Raw genomic sequence first — 24,195 nt, 5'->3', positions numbered from 1 at the left:
AAACCAAATTTAAAAGGTTTTACTAACGCCAACACAAACCGTCTTTTGGCGTTAAACGTTTAATGTCAGTTTTTACTAAAGATTTGAAAGTGACGAATTAGTGCTGAAAAGGCATGGTTATTTTTGAGCCTGACCTTATTAAATATGAATTTGTAGAAGTTTCCCATTCAGACACAAAATATATGGGAGGAGAGTATTCAAATGAATCACACCAAAAATTACATTTGCGCTTGTCAAATTACTGGCATTTGCGCCACTATTTAAAGCCCAAATAAAAAAAACTATTTTGGTCTTGAAATGGCTGCAATTATTGTTGCTCGGAGGAGGCACTGCAGAGGAAAGAGAGTGTGTGATAGAAGGGAGAGGAGTTTTTTCCACATGTAGCCTATTAATTTATTTGGAAAGCCAGAAGAACACTTTGTATTATAGTATACATATCGTTTACCAAGCCATGCTATTTTTACGACTTGGAACCCTCAACTAGGAGTCAAGCAATACCAGGTCTAACAAAACTTCTAGCAAGCCTTAATTTTTTTTGGCCTCTGGTTCTTTTCAACATACTGTGGCTTCTTTATTTCCTTGTATATTGGTATATTGTGTTAGTCGATATTTATATGAGTCTGTGTTCATTGTTAGTAAATCACCCGAAGAAATTTCCCTTTCCATCAGTACTGTTTTGCAAATGTGCTCTTGTGCTAGTTTGCACTGTTTAGTAAAACTGGCCCTTAATAAATTTACAACAAAAAAAAAAAATAACAAAAAAAAAATAATAATAATAAGTAAATGAATAAATAAATAAATAATCTGAAATAAAACACAATTAAATAAATATACTTATTAGATGAAGAAAAACATACAAATATTTTATTTCAATTAATTGTTAGGGCATAATTATACATGTATAAATATTATTACTAAATTACTAATTTAATTAATTTAATACCTATTAAAATGTAAGTAATTTAATTACTACTTTATTAAAACTGAACTGAAATAAAATATAAATGTTAAATAACTAAAATAAATAAATAAATATGAAAGCCACATGTCAAAATTACTGTTAATAAAAGTTTATTACGATGAATAAAGTCTAATTAAGTGTATTATTAAATAATATAATGGTATATAAATAATACTAAAATAACACTGGCAAAGACTATGGTTAGATCTGCACTGGTGATGGTACAGTACAATTAACTGACTTTTGCAAAACCAACTGGCATACTGTAGTAAACAACAGTATTGTATTGTGAACAGTATTAGCTTTAAAAATACTTAATATACTTACTTAAATGCATATTTAAAAAATCCTGTATGTCATCCTGCCACCATTTGCTGGATACTAATAATTTGATCATCATTAATTCTGTCCTTGAATTTGATATAGATCCTAAACAGAGTAACGTCTACAGCAAAGCATGTGACAGTTACTTACATATTCGCCATAGGTATCCTGCACCACTGGAGGGGGAGGTCTGTACCCGGGTGGGGGCGGAGCTCCTCGTGCTCTCTGTGAGGGAACACCCCTTACTCTGCTGGACGGAACCCTGCTGGGCGGAGCTCCTCTGGGCGCCACCCCCCGCGGGACTGCAGCCTGAGGAGGAGGAACACCCCCTCTACACCTGCAGGACACATCGCCCAAATATAAATAGAATTAACTAAACATTATGACTGGAGCAAGAATTCTTCATTTAAAATATGAAAACACAATAGTGTGAAAATGGTGTGAAAAACTGCATATACACTGCAAGAGAAATGATTGGACATAAATGAACTAAATTAGTGATGTTACATCTTTTTACCAAAATATACTTAGATTCTTTGCATTACCTTTGGAGATAAAATATATATTGTGCCTACACTACAGTATAAATTACTATTTCAGTTTTTCTACAACACAATTTCATTGCAATTCAATGAATTACTTGCTGTTTCTTTGTATTGTTTAAAAGTTAAGTGAATTTGTGAAATTTATTAGCAATTTTTAAGTGAAATTTGTTCATTGCACATTTGAGTCTCTTTTACAAAAGTAAGTAAATATATTTTTTAATGCATTTATCTATTTGTTGTTCCTTATGTAATTGCAATAAATCCCCAGTTTTGATGAATTTAATAATAATCTAAGGTATGGAACAGTATAGTAAAACAGAAATGTGTCAAAAGGTTTACTCTATACTGTTCAAAAATTCGGGGTCAGATTTTTTTTATTTATGCATTCAACTGAATAAAACTGATGGTATTTTATAGTGTTTCAATGTAAAACCCTGAAATAAAAAGAACACTGGAAATGGCATATCTCAGTTTCTACAAAAATTTAAGCAGGACAACTGTTTATAATAAAGCTTTGACATTTAATAATCATCTTTCAACAGACAGACAGAGAGGTCTAGTCTAGATTTTGGCTATCATTTACTAAGAACAATATGCCGTTGATTATATTCTATCCTCCAGTGGAAGATTACTTTGACGGTTTGATTGAATTTCCCTCTCCAACTATGATGAAAATGAGTCTGGTTTGAGGAAATGACATTAGCGCCAGTCCAAGTGAGAATAAATCTGCCAGTTATACCGCATTAAACTCTCAGTGGAGTTTCAAATCCATTTCTCATTAAACAGCAGAAAAAAAAGTCAATGGGCAGAAAAGGTGAAATTAAGGAGTTTATTAGTCTTGTTTACAAGTTATCCAGCCGTTTCTCGCTCTAGATGTGATTACAGTACAAAGAACCGCTGTCGCACCTGTGTGATCCCGGCGCTGACGTTCCTCTGCTTCGTGTGCTGCTCTTGCCTCTGGCCGCTGGGACTTTGGCGTCCTCCGAGCCGCCGTTCAGATACGTCAGCTCCTGTAGCTGAGCCTGTCTGATCTCATCGTTATAGTCCTGTACACACACGGTTAATGAGCTGGAACGCACAATAATGGTCCACTTGTTTTTCAAGGGGAAATATATGACCCCTGCAACCCCAAACACACACCAACATGTGTTTTTCCCCGAGAGGAAGCATTCTATATATAAATAGTAACATTTAATGTGGCTTTTCATTAGCATAACAGATGTCACTGTGAGATTTTATATACATAAAGTCAATACCGTGCACAAACGTGAACATATGTGTAGTGTTTGATAGAGAATATCTGGAATATTACATGAATCTGAAAACCACTTAACTTCTCCAATGTAATATATTTGTAACTAAAATAGAAAACTTGACAAAGAATGACTTGATTTTATCCACCAAACATTGTAAAACAGAGATCATTAAAGTATGTTTTACAAAAAAAAATGCTATTTCAGTTTTCCTACTTTAAAAGTGTTACGTTATTTACCATTTATTAGCATTTTTATTTTAGTATCGAGATACAAATACATTTTTATTAATATTTTTAATTTAATTTAATTTTTATATGTTCTTCTTTTATTTCCATAAGCTTAAGTTTTAAGTGTTTAATACATTTTGTTATGCGTTAGTCATTTCTAATAGTTTTAAAAAATATGTATCCATATAGATTTGATTATTTTTTTATTTTATTTTAGTTCTAGTTTTTTTTTTTGTACCATTTTAGTATAAAGTTAAGTTAAATGAAAATTAAAAACGTTTCTTAAATATAAAAAGGGTTTATATATATATATATATATATATATATATATATATATATATATATATATATATATATATATATATATATATATATATATTCATTTTATTTTAGTTCAAGATAATTTCAAGGTATTGTATGGTTTTTAGCCCTGTTTCTTTGTAATTGTTAGTGAAATTCACTAGAAATTTCTATGTGAAAATATTTTCTAAACCATTCTAATTAGTTTTTCTCTGGACTGTGGGCTTATTGGACAAAACCTGACTAGTATGAATCCAGTTTTACCAGTTACAACAGTATGTATTTTGGCCTAAGGTAATATTGTAACTGTTCATGGAATGTACAAGTTATGTTAATAGTGAGAATAAACCTCCAAAATAAAATGTGACTAATTGTTTCTGAAGATTTTGAAACAAGTGAATGTGTATTTTTGGTCTAAAGGTAATAAACGCTTCAATCATAACATGAAAGATGATGATGTTGATGCTCAGTTTGTGTTTAGAAGATTGTACAAACAGACGTACAGGAATAAGAAATTTTTTGATCTCCTCTAGAGCGTGACCCATTCTTGCATATGCTTCAGCGGGCGGCGCGAACACCTCGATCAGAACATGAAGATCTTCGTTGAGGTGGTGATACTTTGTCTCTCCGCTCTTTCGCAGTTCTTCTTCCTGTGTATATATAAAAAAAGAAAAATGTACACATTTGCAAGCATTTGCCATACCAGTTGAGATTAGGGCATGCATATTCTATTCAATTAAAATGTAAATTCCATATGCAAACACATTTACACTGGGCAGCGAGTGGGGAGCACTGTTAGCTGGCGCAAAGCAAAAGAGCAATTTAACAGGAACCATGAGACAGAAACATGGCAAAGAATTACATCAGCCCACCTGTCAGATGCACAGATGATGCCTCTTTATTTTAAAAGCAGGGTGAGATTTTCATTCAGCGCGGCTTTTAGTTGGAGAGCAAAGTGTGCTGTTATGTGTGTGCTTGTCTCCTGTGCTTCCTCTGATGTCATACAGTTAATCTGCTCTCTTTAAGACAATCGCAGTTATGCAAATAGTATGCTAATTTCATCCACAATCTGCTGTTTCCTGAAAGAGGTCAGTCTAGTGCAGATATGCTGAGGTAACGGAGCATGTGTGTATGAAAAGGAAGTAAGCATGGGCTAATCAACAAATTGGCAAAAAATCTAGATTGACATTTACAGTAATGTTTTTATTGTTTGTTTTTGTTTTTTAAGTTCGATTTATTCTCTTTAAAGCATTATTTTTGTGGAGTTTTGTGGAGTGTTATGCATAATAAAAAATAATAAAAAGGGCCTCTTTTAACCCTAAAAGGATCTTAAACATTATTTATCTAAAGGTTATTAATTTAACAGGCAGAGCAAGCTGTTTTGATTAGATGACTGATGAATCGTTTAAAATAAAACCAGGAACCTGTATTAAGAAAGTAAAAGTATCAGTTTTGATTTTCAAAATAATTGTCATATTTGTATATAACATTTTGAGAAAACAATGTGAGATGTAAACAAGAAAAAAAGTCAAAATAGCGAGAAGAATGTACACTGAGAATTATGAAAAAAAAGTCAGAACTGCAAGATTTAAACTCGCACACAATAGTCGCAATAGCTAAATATTAACTCAGAAACCAGGAGAAAAGGTCAGAATTTTTATATAAAAGTCTCAATTACCATTTTTTTAAATTCATTTATTAATTTATTATTTGGAAAAAAAACAAGCTTCCATGCAAAAGTGTTTGCAAAAGCATATTTTCCACATTAACCGGTGAACGCACACATATATGTAAAGTTTTCTAAAGTGCTTCCAAAAACAAGCTCTTGTGGGGTTTGGGGCGTGTATGTTTACTATCAACATCGTTTGGCAAATTCTGTGAAATTCATTTCTGCAAATTCTAGTACATCAAAGAGAATGATGAGCTTTAAGCAAATCTCTCCTCTCTGCTGTGGGACGGAGGTGCAGGAGAATCTCCAAACAGCTTAAAACCGTGCAGGTGAGCGTTCCAGATCCAAACCGGCCAATTTGCGGTGCACAATTCCCCCTCTCTCGCTTTTCTCCACAGAGAGCTTGTTCACCAAAATCTGACAGGACCGGAGGAGTGCAGCAGTCAATAACAACACGCCCAATTAGCAGATAAAACCTTCCAGAACACCCTGAGCTCTGGAACAGCTGTCTGAAGGGAGAAGATTGCTCGTGTGAACGCTGAATGTAATTGTGGCACGCTTATACATGCACACATCAAAAAATGGCCAGAAACCAGAGGTACATGCACACAATCTGCTGGGGGAAAATGTCAATACTTAAAAGGGTACATATCATGGATTTTCCTGAACCTTTTAAAATAAATATTGCATGCAACAAGTTAGCCAATTAGAGCCAACTAATTAAAGGACAGTAGCAAAGCAAGGTTGTTTTTTCCCTAAATAAATGTATACTTTTACTCAGCAAAAATGCATTAAATTAATCAAAATTGACAGTAGATAATTTATTACACTTTACATTTCATATAAATGCTCTTTTACTGAACTTTCTACTCAACAAAATATCCTGAACTGTCTCGATGCTGCTGCTACTTTGATGGACTGAAGAGCAAAAGAGCGAGGAGACGTAGGGGAATCCGTGAAGTAAGTTTTTATTAGCACCAAAACAAAGCAAGGCTCACATAGCAGAGGGGATTGACAAACAATACCAGATGCTGGACATGGAAACACACAGGGCTTAAATTATGGAACTCGGACCGACCCCTACAGACAGATCCCTATAACCCCCCCAAAAAAAATCCTTGGGGAGAATATTGGCTTCTGAGTCCCACTGTGGACACATTCAGCACCGTTATCATGTCTAGTCTGCAGAATTCCCGGGTGTACTCGATGAATGTGAGATCTCTGTGGGCCAGGGCGGAGAATCTCATGGTGATTTCCATTATCGCAGCGAGAAAAAATGGAAAACAAAACACCCTCGAAAAAAGGAAACAAAAACACGGAGAGAAGGTGCGCCGCTTATTGTTTATGTCCGGTATTTTGTCACGATGCTGCTGCTACTGTATACTATAATAAATATAAGATGATGTAGGTACAGTTCTGGGGGCGAGGCCAGTGTTAACTGCATTAAAAAATGTAAATCACATTATTCATTATTCAAAACTAATCAATTAAGTTAATGCGTTAAACTGACAGCCCTAATATATATATATGTTAACAATGTAAACTGACAAGCTGTGCAAATCCATGCTGATCATGACTGTGGATTTGTATACATACACACACACACAAACATTTTGGACATTTAGAAGGTTGCAATTTTACAGCTGTATGTGTTTGAATTGAATCTGTATCTAAATAAATTACAGACATGAACTGAAAGGTTAATCTAAAATTAAACTATTGTTTTTGGTGAAAGAAATGTTTAGGGAGAAAAAACAATGACAGGGTCGTTTACACAACAATGTTTTTTACTCAAATTTGATTTATTTTTTATTTTTTATTTTTTTTGGCATTTTGAGTTTTCATTTATATGACAATGGCGTTTTGGGGGCCTGAAAATGCAAACTTTAAACGTTGCAAAGTTTCAAAGTAAAAGTTTTAACTGTAAAAATGCAAATTTGTGAAAATGTGAAGTCATGCGCATGTGTATTGCATGTTCAGTATATGCGCATAACATCGCCAACTACGGGTCTGGCATGAACAATACAGCGTTTTTAGTCTTTTTTGGTGATCTGTGTGAATGGGGATCATTATTGAAAACATTTTTGTCTAGATGAAGCTTTTGAAAAAAACAGTCCCGTTTAACTAGAAGAATGCATCTGAATTACCGCAACAGACAGCTCAAGTGAATTCATTTAGATGCTTTAAGAACTAATCTGCTGTTTGCCAATAACCCCAAAAACCTGTCAGGCTATATATCTCTGTCCCTTTGTCTCTTGTGTTCTTTCTCTCTTTCTCTCTGACACAATGCTGACGTTAGCATGTCTGTATGACATCGTATCCCTCCTTCCAGGAGAGGTGGGGGGAGCGACCCATCAGCAACCATCAATCGATTCAATCAGTGGTGCAGCATGCAGAAACGCAACGATGTGATCGTTCAGATCACTTCTCACCCTTGACAGTGGAGACAATGAAACTATGTGGTGAAAGACGGGACAAAATCACCAGCTCCTGCCTCATATACCCTGATTAACAACCCAGAGACCGATAATAAGCAAAGAAAAACACTGATAATAAGCAAAGAAAGAATACCTTTTCTTTGTCTCTCATGGATCCCTTGCCGAGGATGGACATCTTGGTCAGCGTGTCCTCCTGCAGTCTCTTTAATGAGTTCCCTCGAGGGCCCAGGAGTTTTCCCACAAAATTGAACTAATAAAATAGAGAGAGAAAATTTTATTTTTACTTTCACTTCATAGCACTGTCTTCTAATTACCATTCTCTAGTACATAATTTAACTTTTAGCAAGTTGTTCGCATCCAAACTGCACAAATATGGCAGACACGAGCACAGGTGCGAGACTGCGCATCTGAATCTGTTTTATATATTTTAATAGTTTAGCAACATACACTGTAATTAGCTAACTATAAAAACTCAATGAAAAGTCCCTTCATTGTGTGGCTTTGATAAATTTACATATGTTTTTCCAAACCTCTGACAAGATACTTTGAGTAATGCTGGTAATGTTTTATAGCAAGCTTTATAGAATTGAACCGGAATTGGCCCGAGTGTATTTATGCAATCTGGGCACAGTGTTCCTCTTGACAGAACTGCATCTGTGAAAGACAGTTTACTGAATCACAAGAGACTCCAGATATAAAACACATACTGTTTTGTGTCACATTCGGATGGAAACAGGAGGCAAGGATCAAAGAAACACGAGACAGAAGAAAGAGAAAGAAAGGAAGAAGAATCTCGTCCCAGAAAGAATAGAAAAGAAAGAGGAAGTGTATAGGCTGTGGAGGTTAGACGCTTTCTCTGCTGTTCTTGTTAAAACGCTTCACCTGCGCCTGCTGTCCAGGCTTGTTAGCGATCTCACCGCTGAACCCGGAGCAGAACATCAAACCCTGCCACCCATGAAGACCTCTGAGAAAGCCACAGACACAATCACAGAGCTCAGGTGACACAATCTCAAACTTTCTCGGCTATTTCTTCAAAATACAAAGGCTTGACTGAGCCTGATGGCAAAATTTGAATCCTAGAATTAGCTGAAAGAGCAGAGCAGTTCTAGATTTGTACAACCTTTGTGGCAAGATGAATACATACTATTCAACAGAAATTCTATACTATATATATACTATATAATATGCAGCACTTTTTCTTATAAAATTCACCTGCCTGTCATGAGACAACTGTTGACAGAGTGTAAGATGTATTTCCTTCTTATAAGAATAACGAGAAATGTTTATAATGTTCATACTGAAATCTCTGACTTATGAATGTAAGCTATCTGGGGAAATCTAAGTGCATTTTAAAGTGTGGACGCTTATTTCTGCCACAGGATAAAACAAATTAAAGAGGCAACTGTGACTTTTTCCTCACAATTCTGAGAAAAGAAGGGTTACATTTTATTTAGGGTGGTCTTGTTAAAATGTAATTTAAGTATTGAGTAATGTTAATTAACTACATGTACATTTCCAAAAATGAGGTCTGAAAGCTGAATAAATAAGCTTTCCATTGACGGATGGTTTGATAAGATAAGACAATATTCGATCTTTTTGCATATCAGAAAAAAAAAAAAAAAAAAAAAAAAAATTATATATATATATATATATATATATATATATATATATATATATATATATATATATATATATATATATATATATATATATATGCGACGAAAACACAGAAGAAGCTTAAGGTTTTACCCCAGTTACTCTCAAATACATTCATGCCAAGCTCGATAAACAGAGACGACTTTGGTAGTTGATACGCTGGAGCTTCTTCCTGTTATAGCGTCCTGTGTTTCACACTGCCCATGCGCAGAACGCCTACATGCAATGCAGCGAAAATTACAGCTGTTTGAAAAACCATTTGCATTTTTACTTGGTTTTACTGGCACTTGAAGCCTTCAGAACGTGAAAATATCGATCCTAAAGTATTGTGGCAGAGCAAATGAACACCTCCTAAAAACAAGAGTGCCCAGAGTGCTGCTTATGTGATGGTGGCGCATGTTTGTGTTTCTGAGTTCATTCTTTTGAGTTTCTCTATGCATAATTTCATAGATATGTGGCTATATTTAACCACTGGTTCACCTAAAACTCTTACACTATCTGTAGATAAATGGCATGGTTTGATATAGTGCTCAGGTAAATTTGATTAAGTAAATGCTAAACTTTTGAAAATGAGAATATGTATATGTTTTTTTTTTTTAAGAGAAGGAAGTTCAGCAAAAGTTTCCATTTGCTACTAATATAATCTCACTGATCTCCAAAAGCAACAACTCTGATGTTTAAAAAAATCTCATTTGTGATTTCTCTTTCCAATGGGAACACACTATGATTTGAGAATGCACTAATCCTGATACTTTGGGACATAATCATCTCAAATACTTTATAGCAATGAGGATATGCAAATTATTATTGATAGATAGATAGACAGACAGACAGACAGACAGACAGACAGACAGACAGACAGACAGACAGACAGACAGACAGACAGACAGACAGACAGACAGACAGACAGACAGACAGACAGACAGACAGACAGACAGATAGATAGATAGATAGATAGATAGATAGATAGATAGATAGATAGATAGATAGATAGATAGATAGATAGATACTGTAGTGTCCCCATGGTCTTATTGTCAATCCACACATTGGATGTTTAGAGCGTGGTGGGTTCTGCTGCTGATGGCTGTTTGTGGAGTTGCTTTCATTGGATGTCTGTTATTTACAGAGGCTTTTGTTTGGCTGTGCTTTAATGGTGTAATCTGATGATATTAAGGCTTGTAAATGACAGCGTGGGCCGAACTGCGAGAGGATTTACGAAAAGCTCTAAAGCTGTTAAACACACCCCATCACACACACATTAAAACACACACTGTGGCCTCTCCTCATTGTAGAAATGCTGACATTTACATTCTGTGTCTGTCTGTTTCCCATTGAGAACTTCTGATGAATAGACAATAAATACATAAACTTTGTCAATTTAACAAAGCTTGGAAATGAAGAGATGGAGAAAAGGCTTATTTTAGAACTGTTTTCATTTTAACTTCCAAGTTAAGTTCCAAATGTGAACTACACTTTTGCATGAGTGACTGTGAATCATGTTTGGCCATGCACAAATCACCCAAGTCTTTTTTTTTTTTTTTTTTTTTTGCAGATATTATCCACATGGCAAAATTTGTCTTTCAGAAAGGAAGCAGCTCAACTCTCCTCATCAACACATGGTTTTAAGTGTGGGATACAACATTTAAATGATAATAAATTTAAAGCCAAAATAGTAAAAGTGATGCTTGACTTGGCACGTTTTATTCGTTTTCAAAAAGATCTACCAGAATCTTGAAAACATTACTGTCTCATGACAAACAATGGGGGAAGATGATAACCGTTATCTGATATGAATGCACAAAATGTGTGCAGCTTTATGAAAATACATGTAGGCTTATAAGAAAGGCACAGGCAAATGAAGTAATAGCTCACGGGCAAAATTTGGATATCCCACCATGACATTCATTATGAATTCATTTTAATTGCAGATTACATCAGGTAATGAGGGTAATTTACAGATCGTTCGGCTGATAGTGCCCTGATGCTGATGCTAAATCACATACGGTATTCATTTTTCTCAAACGCTTTCAAAAAGATCTCAGAGATCCACGTGTCACTTATTAAACTCGGTTTACTCTTTATGGAAATATCTCTCGTTAATAAAGCTCTGTTTGTTTGGAAAACACAATGAGAAGAAAGCAGCATTCTCTGTTTGAGATAAAACAGTCGGCACATGGAGGGCTTTTCACTTTGGGTCTCGCTAAACAGCCTTTACAAAGAGACTGACCTTACAGTCAGCTGCCAGAGACTGCACACACACTGCCCGAGAAACACATGAAAAACACTTTAATTTAAAGGACTAATAAACATAAAAGAAAATCCTGTCATTATTTTCTCACCCTCATGTCATTCTGAACCCAAATGCTGTCTCGAGAGAAAATGAAAGGATTTTTAAAGAAACTTTACACAGGTCTACAAAAACAGTTCTGTCATAACACCGTTGAAAAAGTGTCAAAAAGTAAACCTTATGACTGCACTATTTTCAAAGTGTTTTAAAGTCACTCAATGAATTTTTGTGTGAGAAATTAATCATTATTTAGCCTATTTTTCACCAAAAATCTTTCTCTCAAAACCGCTATGTCATGTTGTGAATCTGAACTGGACACAAATGACCAGTGACCATGTCCTCACAAGATGAAATTAGCCAAGAAAGTCTCCCTGTTTTGCAAACATGTGTCCCATAAATGAAGCTAAAGGTGACGTCTGGAGTAAAACTGTTCCAATCAGATTCATCACACTCACCCTTCAAGCTCTCGCTCTCCTTCTCCTCATCCACCTGTCACACCGGACAAATTGAATTTGTCTTCCTCCAGTAGCTCTCTGAAGCTCTAAACAGCACATTAGTGTCTACAGTCATCAGAGCTGTCAAAAGCAATCTGTTTAGTGTGACGCGGGGCGACGTGAATAGCAGCGCTGTATGACATTACACTGGCGCTCTCGCTCCGCCGCTGATAATTGCTTTATTTGAAGTGGCCGATCATTACGGCTCTAACGCTGAGGGCTCATGTACTCTGACATTCCTTTTAGCTCTGAGATGAAGTTTCATTTACAAGACCTGACGTCCCCATCCTTTTTTTTTTTTTTTTTCTCAACAGCTGTCCTATAACGCATCGCTATGACAAACCTGAAGTCAACAGCAAATGCCCAAGACTGAATAGTGGGATCCACAGGTTAAAGCGTGTACTTCCAAAAATACCATGGTTTCACCATGCTACATATTCCAAAATAATAATAATTCTAGTACAATTCCCCTTTATGATAAATTTACTGAATGATTATGTTTACAAGGTATTAATAAAGTACTCCAAGGTACTTCCAATAATACCATGGTTTCACAATGTCAAAAAACATGGTAAATGTACTGAATGATTACATGTACAAAAAGCATGACACTACTACAATTTTTTTTAACTTAGCACCATAGTATTACCACGTAAAAAAAACACAGTAAATCCAATTTAGTACCAGAGTATTTTTCAAAGTACCACATTTGATACATTTGATTTGGTATTATTTTACCATCACAATACTTTTGTGTCACATATTATGGTATTAATATGGTACTCCAAGGTACTTCCAATAATACCATGGTTTTACCATGTCTGAAAAATATGTTAATGTGCTGAAAGATAACGTGTACAAATAAAACTATGTAACTACCAAAATTTGTGGACATAGTACAATAGCATTTAGGACATACCATGATAGTACCATATAAAAAAACATAATACATTCATTTTAGTACCATAGCATTTTTTAATACAACAGTAATACCCTCTAATACCATGGTATCATGTTACCACCACTATGATTTTAACATGGTACGTTTAAATCCATGGTAAACGTACTGACTGGTTACACTTTAAAAGTACGGTACTACCTTGTGTTTTGGACAAGGTATTTTACAATGGTAGTACCATGGTAGCGCCAATTAAGAACTATGGTATGTGAATTTAAGCATCAATATTGGCAATATGTGGTGAATGTTACCGCATACCTTTTTGTAAGGTTATTATATTCACAAACCATGGCATTTAGATTGTGCTATAAGGTACTTTAAATAATGCCATGGTTCTACCATGGAAAATAATCAAAACCTTTGTAATACCATGGTACTTTTTGGCAAATGTACTGAATAATTACACTTACAAAACATATGGTACTGCAGTGGAATTTTGGACATTTACCATGGCAATTACATATAAACCTATATGGTACATGCATAACAGTACCATGGTAAATTTTTAAGTGATAATTAGCATTTGGTACCATTGTATTATGATATTGCCATGGTACTTTTTTGTAAGATTAATTATTATATTCACACACCATGCTATTTATATGGCACTCAAAGGTTATTCAGAGAATACCATAGTTTAACCATGGTACTGTAAATGTACTGAACAATTACACTTACAAAAAGTAGAGTACTATGTTATTTTGGGCCTATGCATTGGTAGCCCCTTATAAAAACCATGTTAAACTAATTCCATCATATGCTGTATTTTAAAGTACCACAGTATTTTACCATCCATACCATGGTATTACGTTACCACCACTCATGATCTAAAGCAGCAAACCTCTTCTATGCCCATGATAGACAGTGGGAAGAGTTTGGCAGGCAATCTACCATGGTTTGTGGTTAAAGCAATCTGCTGATCATCCAGTTAAAGCCAGGGACTCCGGAACAGAAGACAATTATATTCACAACACTGCAGTGCACAAACAGATCCTCCAACTAGATCATTTGACTCACTGCACTGTGACAAATTTCATACTGAATAGATAATAATGTCATTATAAGGCCCTGCTATAATGGAGCCACAGAGCCAACATGCTCCATGATCTCTGGACAACTGGGGCTCCTGCAGCTGCTGGAGTCAGGAGTAAAGCAGACTTGTGTTTAATAACACAAGCTGACATTTGGGTTTGAGTAATATTTACAGTGCAGAGGTCTGGATGGAGACTCATTTGAAGCACAATGATGCGGTTAACAAATCCTGTGACCTGACACAGCCAGTGAGACAAAACCCAACCCCCAAAAAATAAATAAATTAAATTAACTTGAAGGCAGGCTGTTTCCACATAGTAACACCACTGGCAAGCATCCAGAATTCCCTGACGTTATGGAGTTTTGCACTTGAAAGAACCACTCATATTTCCTTATTTCCTTATATATTTTATATATATATATATATATATATATATATATATATATATATATATATATATATATATATATATATATATATATATATATATAATTGAGCTCTGATTCAGACTGCTGCAGTCTGTTGGTGCATGCATGAGCAAAAAGAGTCACATTCATTAAAACTGAAAATGAACAATAACAATAATAATAATAATAATATATTTTTCCATTAATTACAAATTCAATCCCGGTCTGATATTAGGTACCAGACATATATAATATGAGTAAAAAAATGAGAGTAGAGTGTGTGTATCTGTGTGTGTGAGAGATGTTTTACCCTTCACAGCACACTCCCTCTGGGATCCTAGAGCCCATTTACAAACCCTCTTCAAAAAATAGCTCACACACATTATCACTCTCTGAATGTGTGTGTGCACACACAGCTACTCGAATAAATATATACATCATATACAGGTGCACAAAAGTGTGTGTATCCGCACCAATGTATGAGGCTGTCGACGGCCCATCTGTCCTCATGTTAGGAGCATGAATTGTTCATCTTTCCAGGGCTCATTTGTCATGAAGAGGCCAATTCACTTCTTGTTATTGGTTTTATATGCTACCACTGTATAGTAAAACTTTCAAGTATGCTAAAATTGGTTTAAAAAAAAAAAAAAAAAAAATATTATATTATATATATTATATTATATTATTATATTATATATATATATACACACACACACACACACATGCACCACCAAGGTTGTTTTTTTTTTTTTTTTTTTTAAACAAGTCTGTTTTTATTTGCTGCATTTATTTGATCAAAAACACAGTAAAAAAATAAATATTGAGAAATATTTTTCCAATTTAAAATATTTTAAATAAAATTTTAAATGAAATGTATTCCTTTGATGTCAAAGCTTACATTTCAGCAGACATTAGTCCAGTTTCAATATTTATCAATTATTATTGGTACTCAAATATTATGAACAGTTTTAAACTTTTTAATACCATTCAAAAGTTTATGGTAAGAAAAAAAAAAGAAAAATTGTTAAATTAGCAATGATTCATAAATTTGAACCAAAGTGACATTTAATATATTTATACAAGTAACACGTTTTATATTTCAAATAAGTGCTGTTGACTGAAACTTTCTTTTCATCAAATAATCCTGATAATACTACTACTACTACTACTACTACTACTAATAATAATAATAATAATAATAACAATTAAACAAACAAAATACTAAGCAGAAAAAAAACTGTATCAGCATTGATAATAAAAAATAATCATTATTTATAATTGTACCAATAATAATTTTTAATAATTTAGCATCAAATCAGCAATCAAATCATTAGAATGACTTCTGAAGCATCATTTAACACTGAAGACTTGAGCTTTGATCACAGAAATAAATGAAATTTTACAACATATTCAAAACAGTTTTTTTTATGTAATAATATTTCAGAAAAATACTGTTTTTACAGCCTTTTTAATCAAATAAATGCAGCCTTGGTGAGCATAAGAGACTTCTTTTAAAACCATTAATAAATCATAAATAGTTTAAACTAAGGTACATATTTTATTTATTTCTTATACAGAAAATATCAGTAGCTCAGTATAACACTGAAAGTGAATTAAAATTAAGATTATGATACACAAAAAAACATGAGCAGATGCTATTCTCCTTCCACATGTCCTGTTCATTTGCTCATCTCTTTCGTCAATGAAACGCCTCCTCAAACAATCACATAAACACGCTGTTCTAATTATCATCTATAGAAACCCTTTCACTCCCCTAAAAAAGCTTCTTTTTTTTTTCTAAATAGAGTCAGACATCTACACCTGCTGCTTAAATTTCTCTGTTTCTCTCTTTTCTCCTGCTGTTTGTCGCTCTTTCACCCTCTCAGGATGGAACAGTGTGAATTAAAGACCACGCAAACAAAGAAGCCCATTAAATTATGTTGGCAGAACTACGAAAGCACAGACTAAATGAGGTACAGAAAGAATTGTTCCTCGTTTGTGAGTCCTTTGGGAAAACAGCGGGAATATATGCACACGTCACATGAACACAGACACACACACACACACACACATGCTCAGTGGTATGATAATGTGCTAGTCTGCTGTCAAGGTCACGCTCACCTCTACGTCTGCTAAGGGAGCAAAAATCATCAAATAACACACTCAACAGCAACAATATGGAAATTAGGACCATTTTCTGAAATCACCCTGTGCATGCTTCAATATCAAACTTGTGTTCATATTAACATGTAGCTGCGCTGTGAAGTGCTTTTCATCCTTATGAATGACTGTGGTCTGTATGTATAGTGAAGTGCTGGCGTGTGGAGTCGTGTGATAACATACTGAACAAATGAAAGACAAAAAGGTCATCAGCTGTGAAGGAGACATGCCTAACATTAAGAATGTATGTCTACAGCTTCTAATTAGTTTACACTGTAACACTGCCTATAGAAAATCATTTAGATTTTTGACAAATTGCATTGGATATTTATGAAATATTATGATCAGTTTCACTAGCACTGAAAAAACATTAAAGCAATCAGTCATTGAAAAAGAAACATTTGATGAAACCCTACTTAAACCCCTGGTCATCAAAGATGTAGTGTTAATTTTTTTTTTTTTTTTTTTTATCACAACAGATTTGGATAATTTAGAATTGCATCACTTGCTCACCAATGGATCCTCTGCAGTGAATGGGTGCCATCAGAATGAGAGTCCAAACAGCTGATAAAAACATCACAAGAAACCACATGACTTCCGTCCATCACTCTACATCTTGTGATGCAAAAAGTGGCATATTTTGTAAGGAACAAATCTGTTATTATTATGTTTAAACTTTATACCATCACTTCTGGCCAAAATATGAGTCCATAATCCATAATAACACTTCCTCCAGTGAAAAAGTCCATTGCATGTTGTTCCTGCACATCAAAATCCATGTTTGACATGTTTGTTTAGAACTGATTTGTATTGCTTTGCTTGTAAAAGCTGCCTGATCTGTGCATATTTCTCTACTGATTCAGACAAGATGACTTTTCACTGCAGAAAGCAATTCTATAGGCATATTTCAGCTGAAAGCAACCGTTTTAGATGCTTTAATGATGGATTTGTTTTTCTCACTTGATACAGTGTTAATTGATGTAGTGGTGTGGATTAATTGTGGATTACTGTCATGATTCTGACGGCACCTATTCACTCCAGAGGATCCATTGGTGAGCAAGTGATTTAATGCTACATTTCTCCAAAACTGTTCTGTTCTAGTTGGGTTTAACAACTGCATCATATTATACACTGAAAAACAGCTTTGTTGTACTTACTTTGGGAAATTGTTTTACAGGGATCAAAACCTTCTGTCCCAGTTTCATGTTCTTGTTGATGACAACATCAATGAACTTCTCATCCTCTTTGTCTTCATCTTTCTGAACCTTTTCGATTTCTGTTAAGAGAGACAGAGACAGGAAGAGTTCGTCAAATCATTATCTAGGTAGAATAAAGGTTTATCCGTGTGGATCTCAGGTTCAGATAAGCACAGATATCCGATGTCATTTGTACCAAGCGTATTTTGAGTGATCAGTGGACTGTGAAATAGCTTACATTGGCCACGCTGTAATTCAACTGGATGTGCTTATAATCATATCTGATAGACATTTCTTTGTGATTGGTGGATATTTCTGCTGGTGAGGCAAGCGTTGTCTGATTAGACATTAAAGTGTTTAAATGAGCTCTTGGAACATGCACAGAAGTCTTTGTTGTTTTGGAACACAGTGGGGTGCATGGATATTAGTCACATTAATGAGTTCTTGAATGAGGGCGGGTGCTCATGATACTTGCATTATTGGGAAGGAGTGGGTTTGCAACTCATTGATGTACTTAGTGGAAAACAATATGGAAAAGGTCATTTCAGAAGCACTGGCAAGAAGATGGAGAATTTGAAACGTCCATCACACATTCAACATCCACATAAACAGCACAGTGAATGAATTGCTCAGTCAAATGCAAGATTCATCTTATCCACACAAATGTAACCAGACAACTGTTAAAGTGATTTAGCATGTTCTATTTTTAAACAACTTCATACTGAATTTAGTACCGTTCCAGAGAAAATTCTCTACAACAGACCCATTTTCCAGGTCAGAACATATTGATTTGAGTTAGATTAGTGTGCTCTCAAATATTAATAAAAAATGTATGTGCTGTGAAAAAATATATACGCAAACACCAAGTAGGTCTTCTCAGGTTGGTGTGGTACAACTGCAATACAACTTAACTTCCGTCCCATTGCAATAAACCAGTTCTTTTAAAGCTTAAACATGGCTTCTGAATATTAATCAGTTCATGTAACAAGACCTAATTAATAATTAGGAAATAAGCCATCAAAAGAATCCAACAGTGCCAAGTGCACTTTTTCATTTTTCCCATTGGTATTTTAAAGTCTTCTTTTAAGACTTATATGCCATGCACCAAACTATCCACATACGGAGTGAAAGTTAAATTATTATTATTTTTTTAAACATGCATTGTGGTAGTCTCATGAATGATGACAGACTGACCTGGAAAAGATGAAATCATTTAATAAAGTATTTATTTATTAATTTTATTTATTTTTGCACACAAAAAGCATCCTCGTAGCCTTACAAAATTACGATTGAACCAATGATGTCATGTGGACTTTCTTTTACAATGTCCTTGATACCTTCCTGGGCCTTGAACGTGTCAGTTCTCTTGCTGTCTATGGAGGGGCAGAAAGTTTATCAAAAATATCTTAATTTGTGTTCCGAAGATGAACGAAGATCTTACAGGTTTGGACCAATATAAGGGAGAGCAATTAATTATATAATTTTAAAATTATATAAGACACATATTCAAATTAACAGTGATGGAGAAATATAAAACTTTTCTTTTAAAGATGTCGTTTATGTATGTAGGAACAATTAATTTTATGTTTATTTTAAAATACGCAGCGCAGAGCATTTTTGGATTCAAATTCGACCAGTTGTTTTTGTGTAACCAGTGACCAGTCTCAAAGAAAATCAATTAGATTGACTAACTTGTAAGTGTTTTATGCAACTGTGAACTGGTTTCAGCAGTTCCAAACTTCTTCCCGAAACTATTCCCAGTAAACCCTAGTCATTAACTCTTAATGATAACGAGAGCACTTCAAAAGAGTTTAAATATGAAAAGAAATTTTAATGTTCTTTCCACAATCTGTCATCTTTTGATGCTTATTGCAATTCAATATTCAACTCTCTTTTCCATTATCTGTGCTTTGGTGAGGACAGTTTATGCAAAATTAAGACATCCTACATTCCCTCGACTAATCAGGAAAGCACTTCTATTCAAGTTATGAAGAGTCATCAAAAATAAACCCATTCTGTTTAGACTGAATTTAAATGACATTACTTAAGACAATGATTTACTTTATTTTATTACTAATATTATTTTGTATTTCTATAAATATGTAGAAAAAGTATCAATCTATGAAATATTTTTAAGAATAAATAAAAAAAAAACAGTGTATATACACAACATAAAACCCGTCAAGCAAACATTTGCAGAATAAAATATGGTAAATGATCGTTTGTGATAATTGTACAGAACACATGCTAGCATTATCCTCCACAATTTGGTTGCTAGGAAACATTGCTGTCAATCAAAAGACTGTAAAAGCTAATGGTTAAGTCTGAGTTTTTACAGTTTGGAAGCACATTTTCTCTTTAAGTTAGTACTTGATGCTGGGGATTTGATGTTGCCTAGAGTATGTTGTCGTGTCTCATCTGGGATCTATGTGTCAAACTTTATTATAAAATATCAAATTCATATCTGCGTATAGCTATACTCAGAGAGCTCGGAACAAACGCCGCAGCCCTTCCTTGCTCCGTTTCCCAGGTCCACAGAGACAGCCGATTCAGTGGGCTGTGGTTCATCTCATTGTTTCGTATCATTATTCCTGTATTCGAGGGGCACAAAACGCACCCAAGAGAATACTGTGAAAAATATCAAATTCCCTCCTTAGATAACCAGCAGCCTTTCTAACAGAATCTCCGTTCAGAAGATTGTGACCTACCAACAAATCTAAACTCTGCAACAATAACGGCTATATTTTTTTTATTCAAGGATAGACCATAACCTGTACTTTACACATATATCAAACCAAAATAAGTTCAACTCATTTCTACAAATCTGATCTTTCGAATCGTTTTTACGCTTTATTATGTTTATTCAGGCAGATGAAAAAGAAAAAAAATAATTGTTTTATATTAAGGTCTTTACTGCCTCGTTTGATTAATTTATTGCATTCTTGCTGATAAAAGGTATTGATGTAACTTAAGATGATGTATGTGTGTTCACTAAAGGAATTGATGAGAAATGTGTGCATAGAGAGTCTGAAATAAAATAACAGTGACTTACTATAACTGAAATACTCAAGCCACAGCCCTGTATTAGTGCATTTTACACATATCTAAAGACTGCAGGTGCTTTTTGAATAAGATGCAGGGGTTTGCATCCAAAAAAGTGCTGAAGTGCAGTTTATTGAATTCACCCCTCATTGTTGGGGTCTCAAGACTCTCAAGACTCTTCATCCACAACATGTCAAGATAATGTAATTTACGTCCAGAGCTCACAGATTAACATTGTATTTCCAGTGGTGATTGAATGAGTGCAGGGCAGCACAGTATCAGAGCTCGGCTCAGGTGAAGTGAAATTAATAGTGCAATGAAAGAAATTTGGGCTTTTTCATTTAAAATTCATAAACTGGCATGATTTGTGGGATTAGGGCGGACTCCCCCATAAGACTCCAGCAGAGAAGAGGAGCGCCAGAAAACGCTCCATTAACTCCTCAAATTTCACTTCCTGCTCAAAAAGAAGTGGCAGAAAGAGGAGATTGGCAGTAACATCTCAAACAGAAGCTCTGAGAGATGGGAAACGCTCAGCGATCCTGGAACAGACCATACAATGTGGCATCTGCTTCTAGGCAAGATAAAGAAAAATTAATTTTTCATATACAAATATAAATGAAGGTCTGTTTAATACTATCCCAAAAGACAGTATAGCATAATTTAAACCATTCTTGTTACATAATATATAACACATGGGAATGAGTCTGCCACTAATTTTCAGAAAGCTCTGTGGCAAAACAATCTCAGGTTACTGAGGATTAAGCTTGAAAAATCCAATCACACAAAAAACTCCACATGCGTTTAAAAAAACAGCAACAAAAGCACTTTTTGCAGCGGTCTAGAGTACAAAGCCATGCTTCTCAAGACAAAAGATGTGTCAGACATCCAAACTAATACTGGTCATACTTGACAGAACAGCTGACAAATGTTGAACATTACACTCTCTAGTACAAAACATTTCTCCACCCTTCTCTTTTCACTGCGCTTTCTTTGCCATTCATTTTCTGTTTGTGTAGTCTTGCCCTGTAGAAAACCAAACACAGCACAGGTGTGACCAAAGAGAAGAAAACCTGAACCTTTGTGACAGCAAACGATGTCAAAATGCAGAGAATTTGGCGTCAGTCGGCAGCATTCAGCTCGTGAATTCAGCCCGTGTTGCATAAATAAAGCTCTTGTGCTTCCTGAAATGGACACCAACCACAGAGTGCTATAGAATTTAACCAGAAGAAACAGAGGCCTAAGGTTCTTTAGCCTTCTCAATTGAGGAGTTTTCTGCCTTCTAAATGGAAGTGTGGGTTCAATTCCCAATTCTACCAATTGACACAAAGTGAAGGTGCACGGAGGTTAAAGAAATGGGCTTGTAACCAAAACGCTTTAGGTTTAAAGACAAACTATAAACTCTTATTCTAAAATTATACTAATTTCACAGATATTTTTATCCAAATAAGCTTACAAGTGAGAAAAACTAAAACATAAAAACATTTTTGTTTGTTAAAGGTAAAATTTAAAAGACATTTGCAGTAAAATATCCCAAAGCCACTAGGCTAGTGTTACAGTATATATTTTGTCCAGCTGATTACTAACAATATCTCTAATATTTTCAACTACTTGTAAATCATGAGAAAATTCCCATTCTAGACAGTGACACGAGATATGCGGAAGTAGCTTCGCGACAAACTTCAACTGGAAAGAGATGCCAATCTCGCTCGTGTTTTACTCGACAGGTGAGTTGTTTTGATTCGTATCTTTACAGAAATTGTATGCTATTATAACGATCAACAATATTATTATTATGGGGCATACAGGCCAAACGCAAGGCATCGTGTCTCTAGACCTGTGCGAGGACTCATCTGATCCATAGTCTGATCGCGTCTTTGCATTGACTTTGTATGTAATCTATTCGCGCAAATTGTTGAACTAGTGTTAAATCCATGATTTATCTTTCCGTCTGATTGATAGCTGTAGGCAACACATCCCATCATTCCACACTCCTTCTTAGCCTCATAAAAACACACAATTGTTATTGTTTTGCTAGTGCGCCCTCTCGTGGCAGGTCATACAACCTGTACCTTTAAGTAAAGAATTATACAAATTCATGCATTGGCAGTTGCATTGTGTCTCACACTATAAGCATCATCTTGCAGTGTATGAATGTAATTGAAGAGTCATGTAACACTGAAGACTGGAGTAATGATGCTGAAAATTTAGCTTAGCATCGCAGGAATATCATTTTAAAATATATTACAATAGAAAGAATTTTAAATTGTAATAATATTTCACAATATTACTGAATTATTAAAGCACATTAATGTAGCTTTGTTCAGCATAAGAGACTTCATTACAATATAAAAAAGTGTAAAAAAAAAAAAAAATCATTATTTTTTTTTTCAATGCTCAAGCAACTTTGTCACCTACAGCACCATATACAAGATACAAGAGTTAGCCAACATCTCTCAGAAATGCTACTGCACATCTGTCACAAAAAGATTAAGTGATAATATTCTTTATATAGCATTTTCATATTGGTGCTGAGGATATTGCACACATGTGTGCCACATGGAGTACTCCAAAGGAAGAAATAAATAAATAAATAGGATTCCAAATTTATCCTTGAGGCAAAAACTGGACGAACACAAATTGCAGCAATGTATTATGTTGCAAGACAAAACTAACCGACTGGTGGGTAACTCCAACCACTTTTTACATGCATTAAGCGCTTGGTGAGAAATTGTTTCAGACCGTGCCAGTATCTCAGCATCCAAAACATATTCAAGCCACAACTCTAGCCCTGGACTGACATGGAAGTCACTTCTAAAAGGGCAAAACGTTAGTCTAAAATCAAGAGACAAAAGCTTTCTTAGCTCCATGTTGATATTTATCGGCTGAAATTTTTGGCATTTCTGGGCTAGATATTGATTTCCATATATTTCTGAAGTCTCCAGTTCCTCTCTTTTTTATGGCTGCACGCAGTCCAGTTCTCGGCCGGGCCCGTGGAGCATTGGCGTAACAGAATAGCAGCAGAAAATGAAAAATAAGATATGTGTTGTGAAACACTTTAGAGCGCTTTTTCAAGAGTGGGCTGGCGTGACAGATCGCAGATCAATACCAGCGGCTGCCCGCTGTCATCGCCCCATGTCACCCTGCCCACATCTCATTCCTGCAACCCTCCCTCCGGACTCCGGACCGCTCAACGCTGAGAAAGAAAGAAAAATGGCTATAGATTTCCATGACAACCAACACAT

At 35.0% G+C, this 24,195-nt stretch overlaps 1 protein-coding gene across 1 annotated transcript in view; it reads right to left on the bottom strand.

Annotated features, from left to right (window-relative positions):
* The window catches only part of khdrbs3 (KH domain containing, RNA binding, signal transduction associated 3), a 132,414-nt gene that overhangs the window by 32,162 nt on the left and 76,057 nt on the right, over window positions 1–24,195 (bottom strand). Inside the window, exons 2-6 of the mRNA XM_026289522.1 lie at window positions 17,873–17,991; window positions 7,854–7,970; window positions 4,117–4,263; window positions 2,737–2,876; window positions 1,436–1,622 (exon numbers count right to left, since the gene is read on the bottom strand). Of these exons, the coding sequence (XP_026145307.1) occupies window positions 1,436–1,622; window positions 2,737–2,876; window positions 4,117–4,263; window positions 7,854–7,970; window positions 17,873–17,991 (710 nt within the window). The remainder of the gene's footprint in view (window positions 1–1,435; window positions 1,623–2,736; window positions 2,877–4,116; window positions 4,264–7,853; window positions 7,971–17,872; window positions 17,992–24,195) is intronic.

Source organism: Carassius auratus, chromosome 19, assembly GCF_003368295.1.
Source record: "Carassius auratus strain Wakin chromosome 19, ASM336829v1, whole genome shotgun sequence".
In the NCBI taxonomy this organism is placed as follows: domain Eukaryota; kingdom Metazoa; phylum Chordata; class Actinopteri; order Cypriniformes; family Cyprinidae; genus Carassius; species Carassius auratus.
The sequence above is the reverse complement of the archived record's forward strand: the minus strand, read 5'-3'. Positions and strand labels throughout refer to the sequence as shown.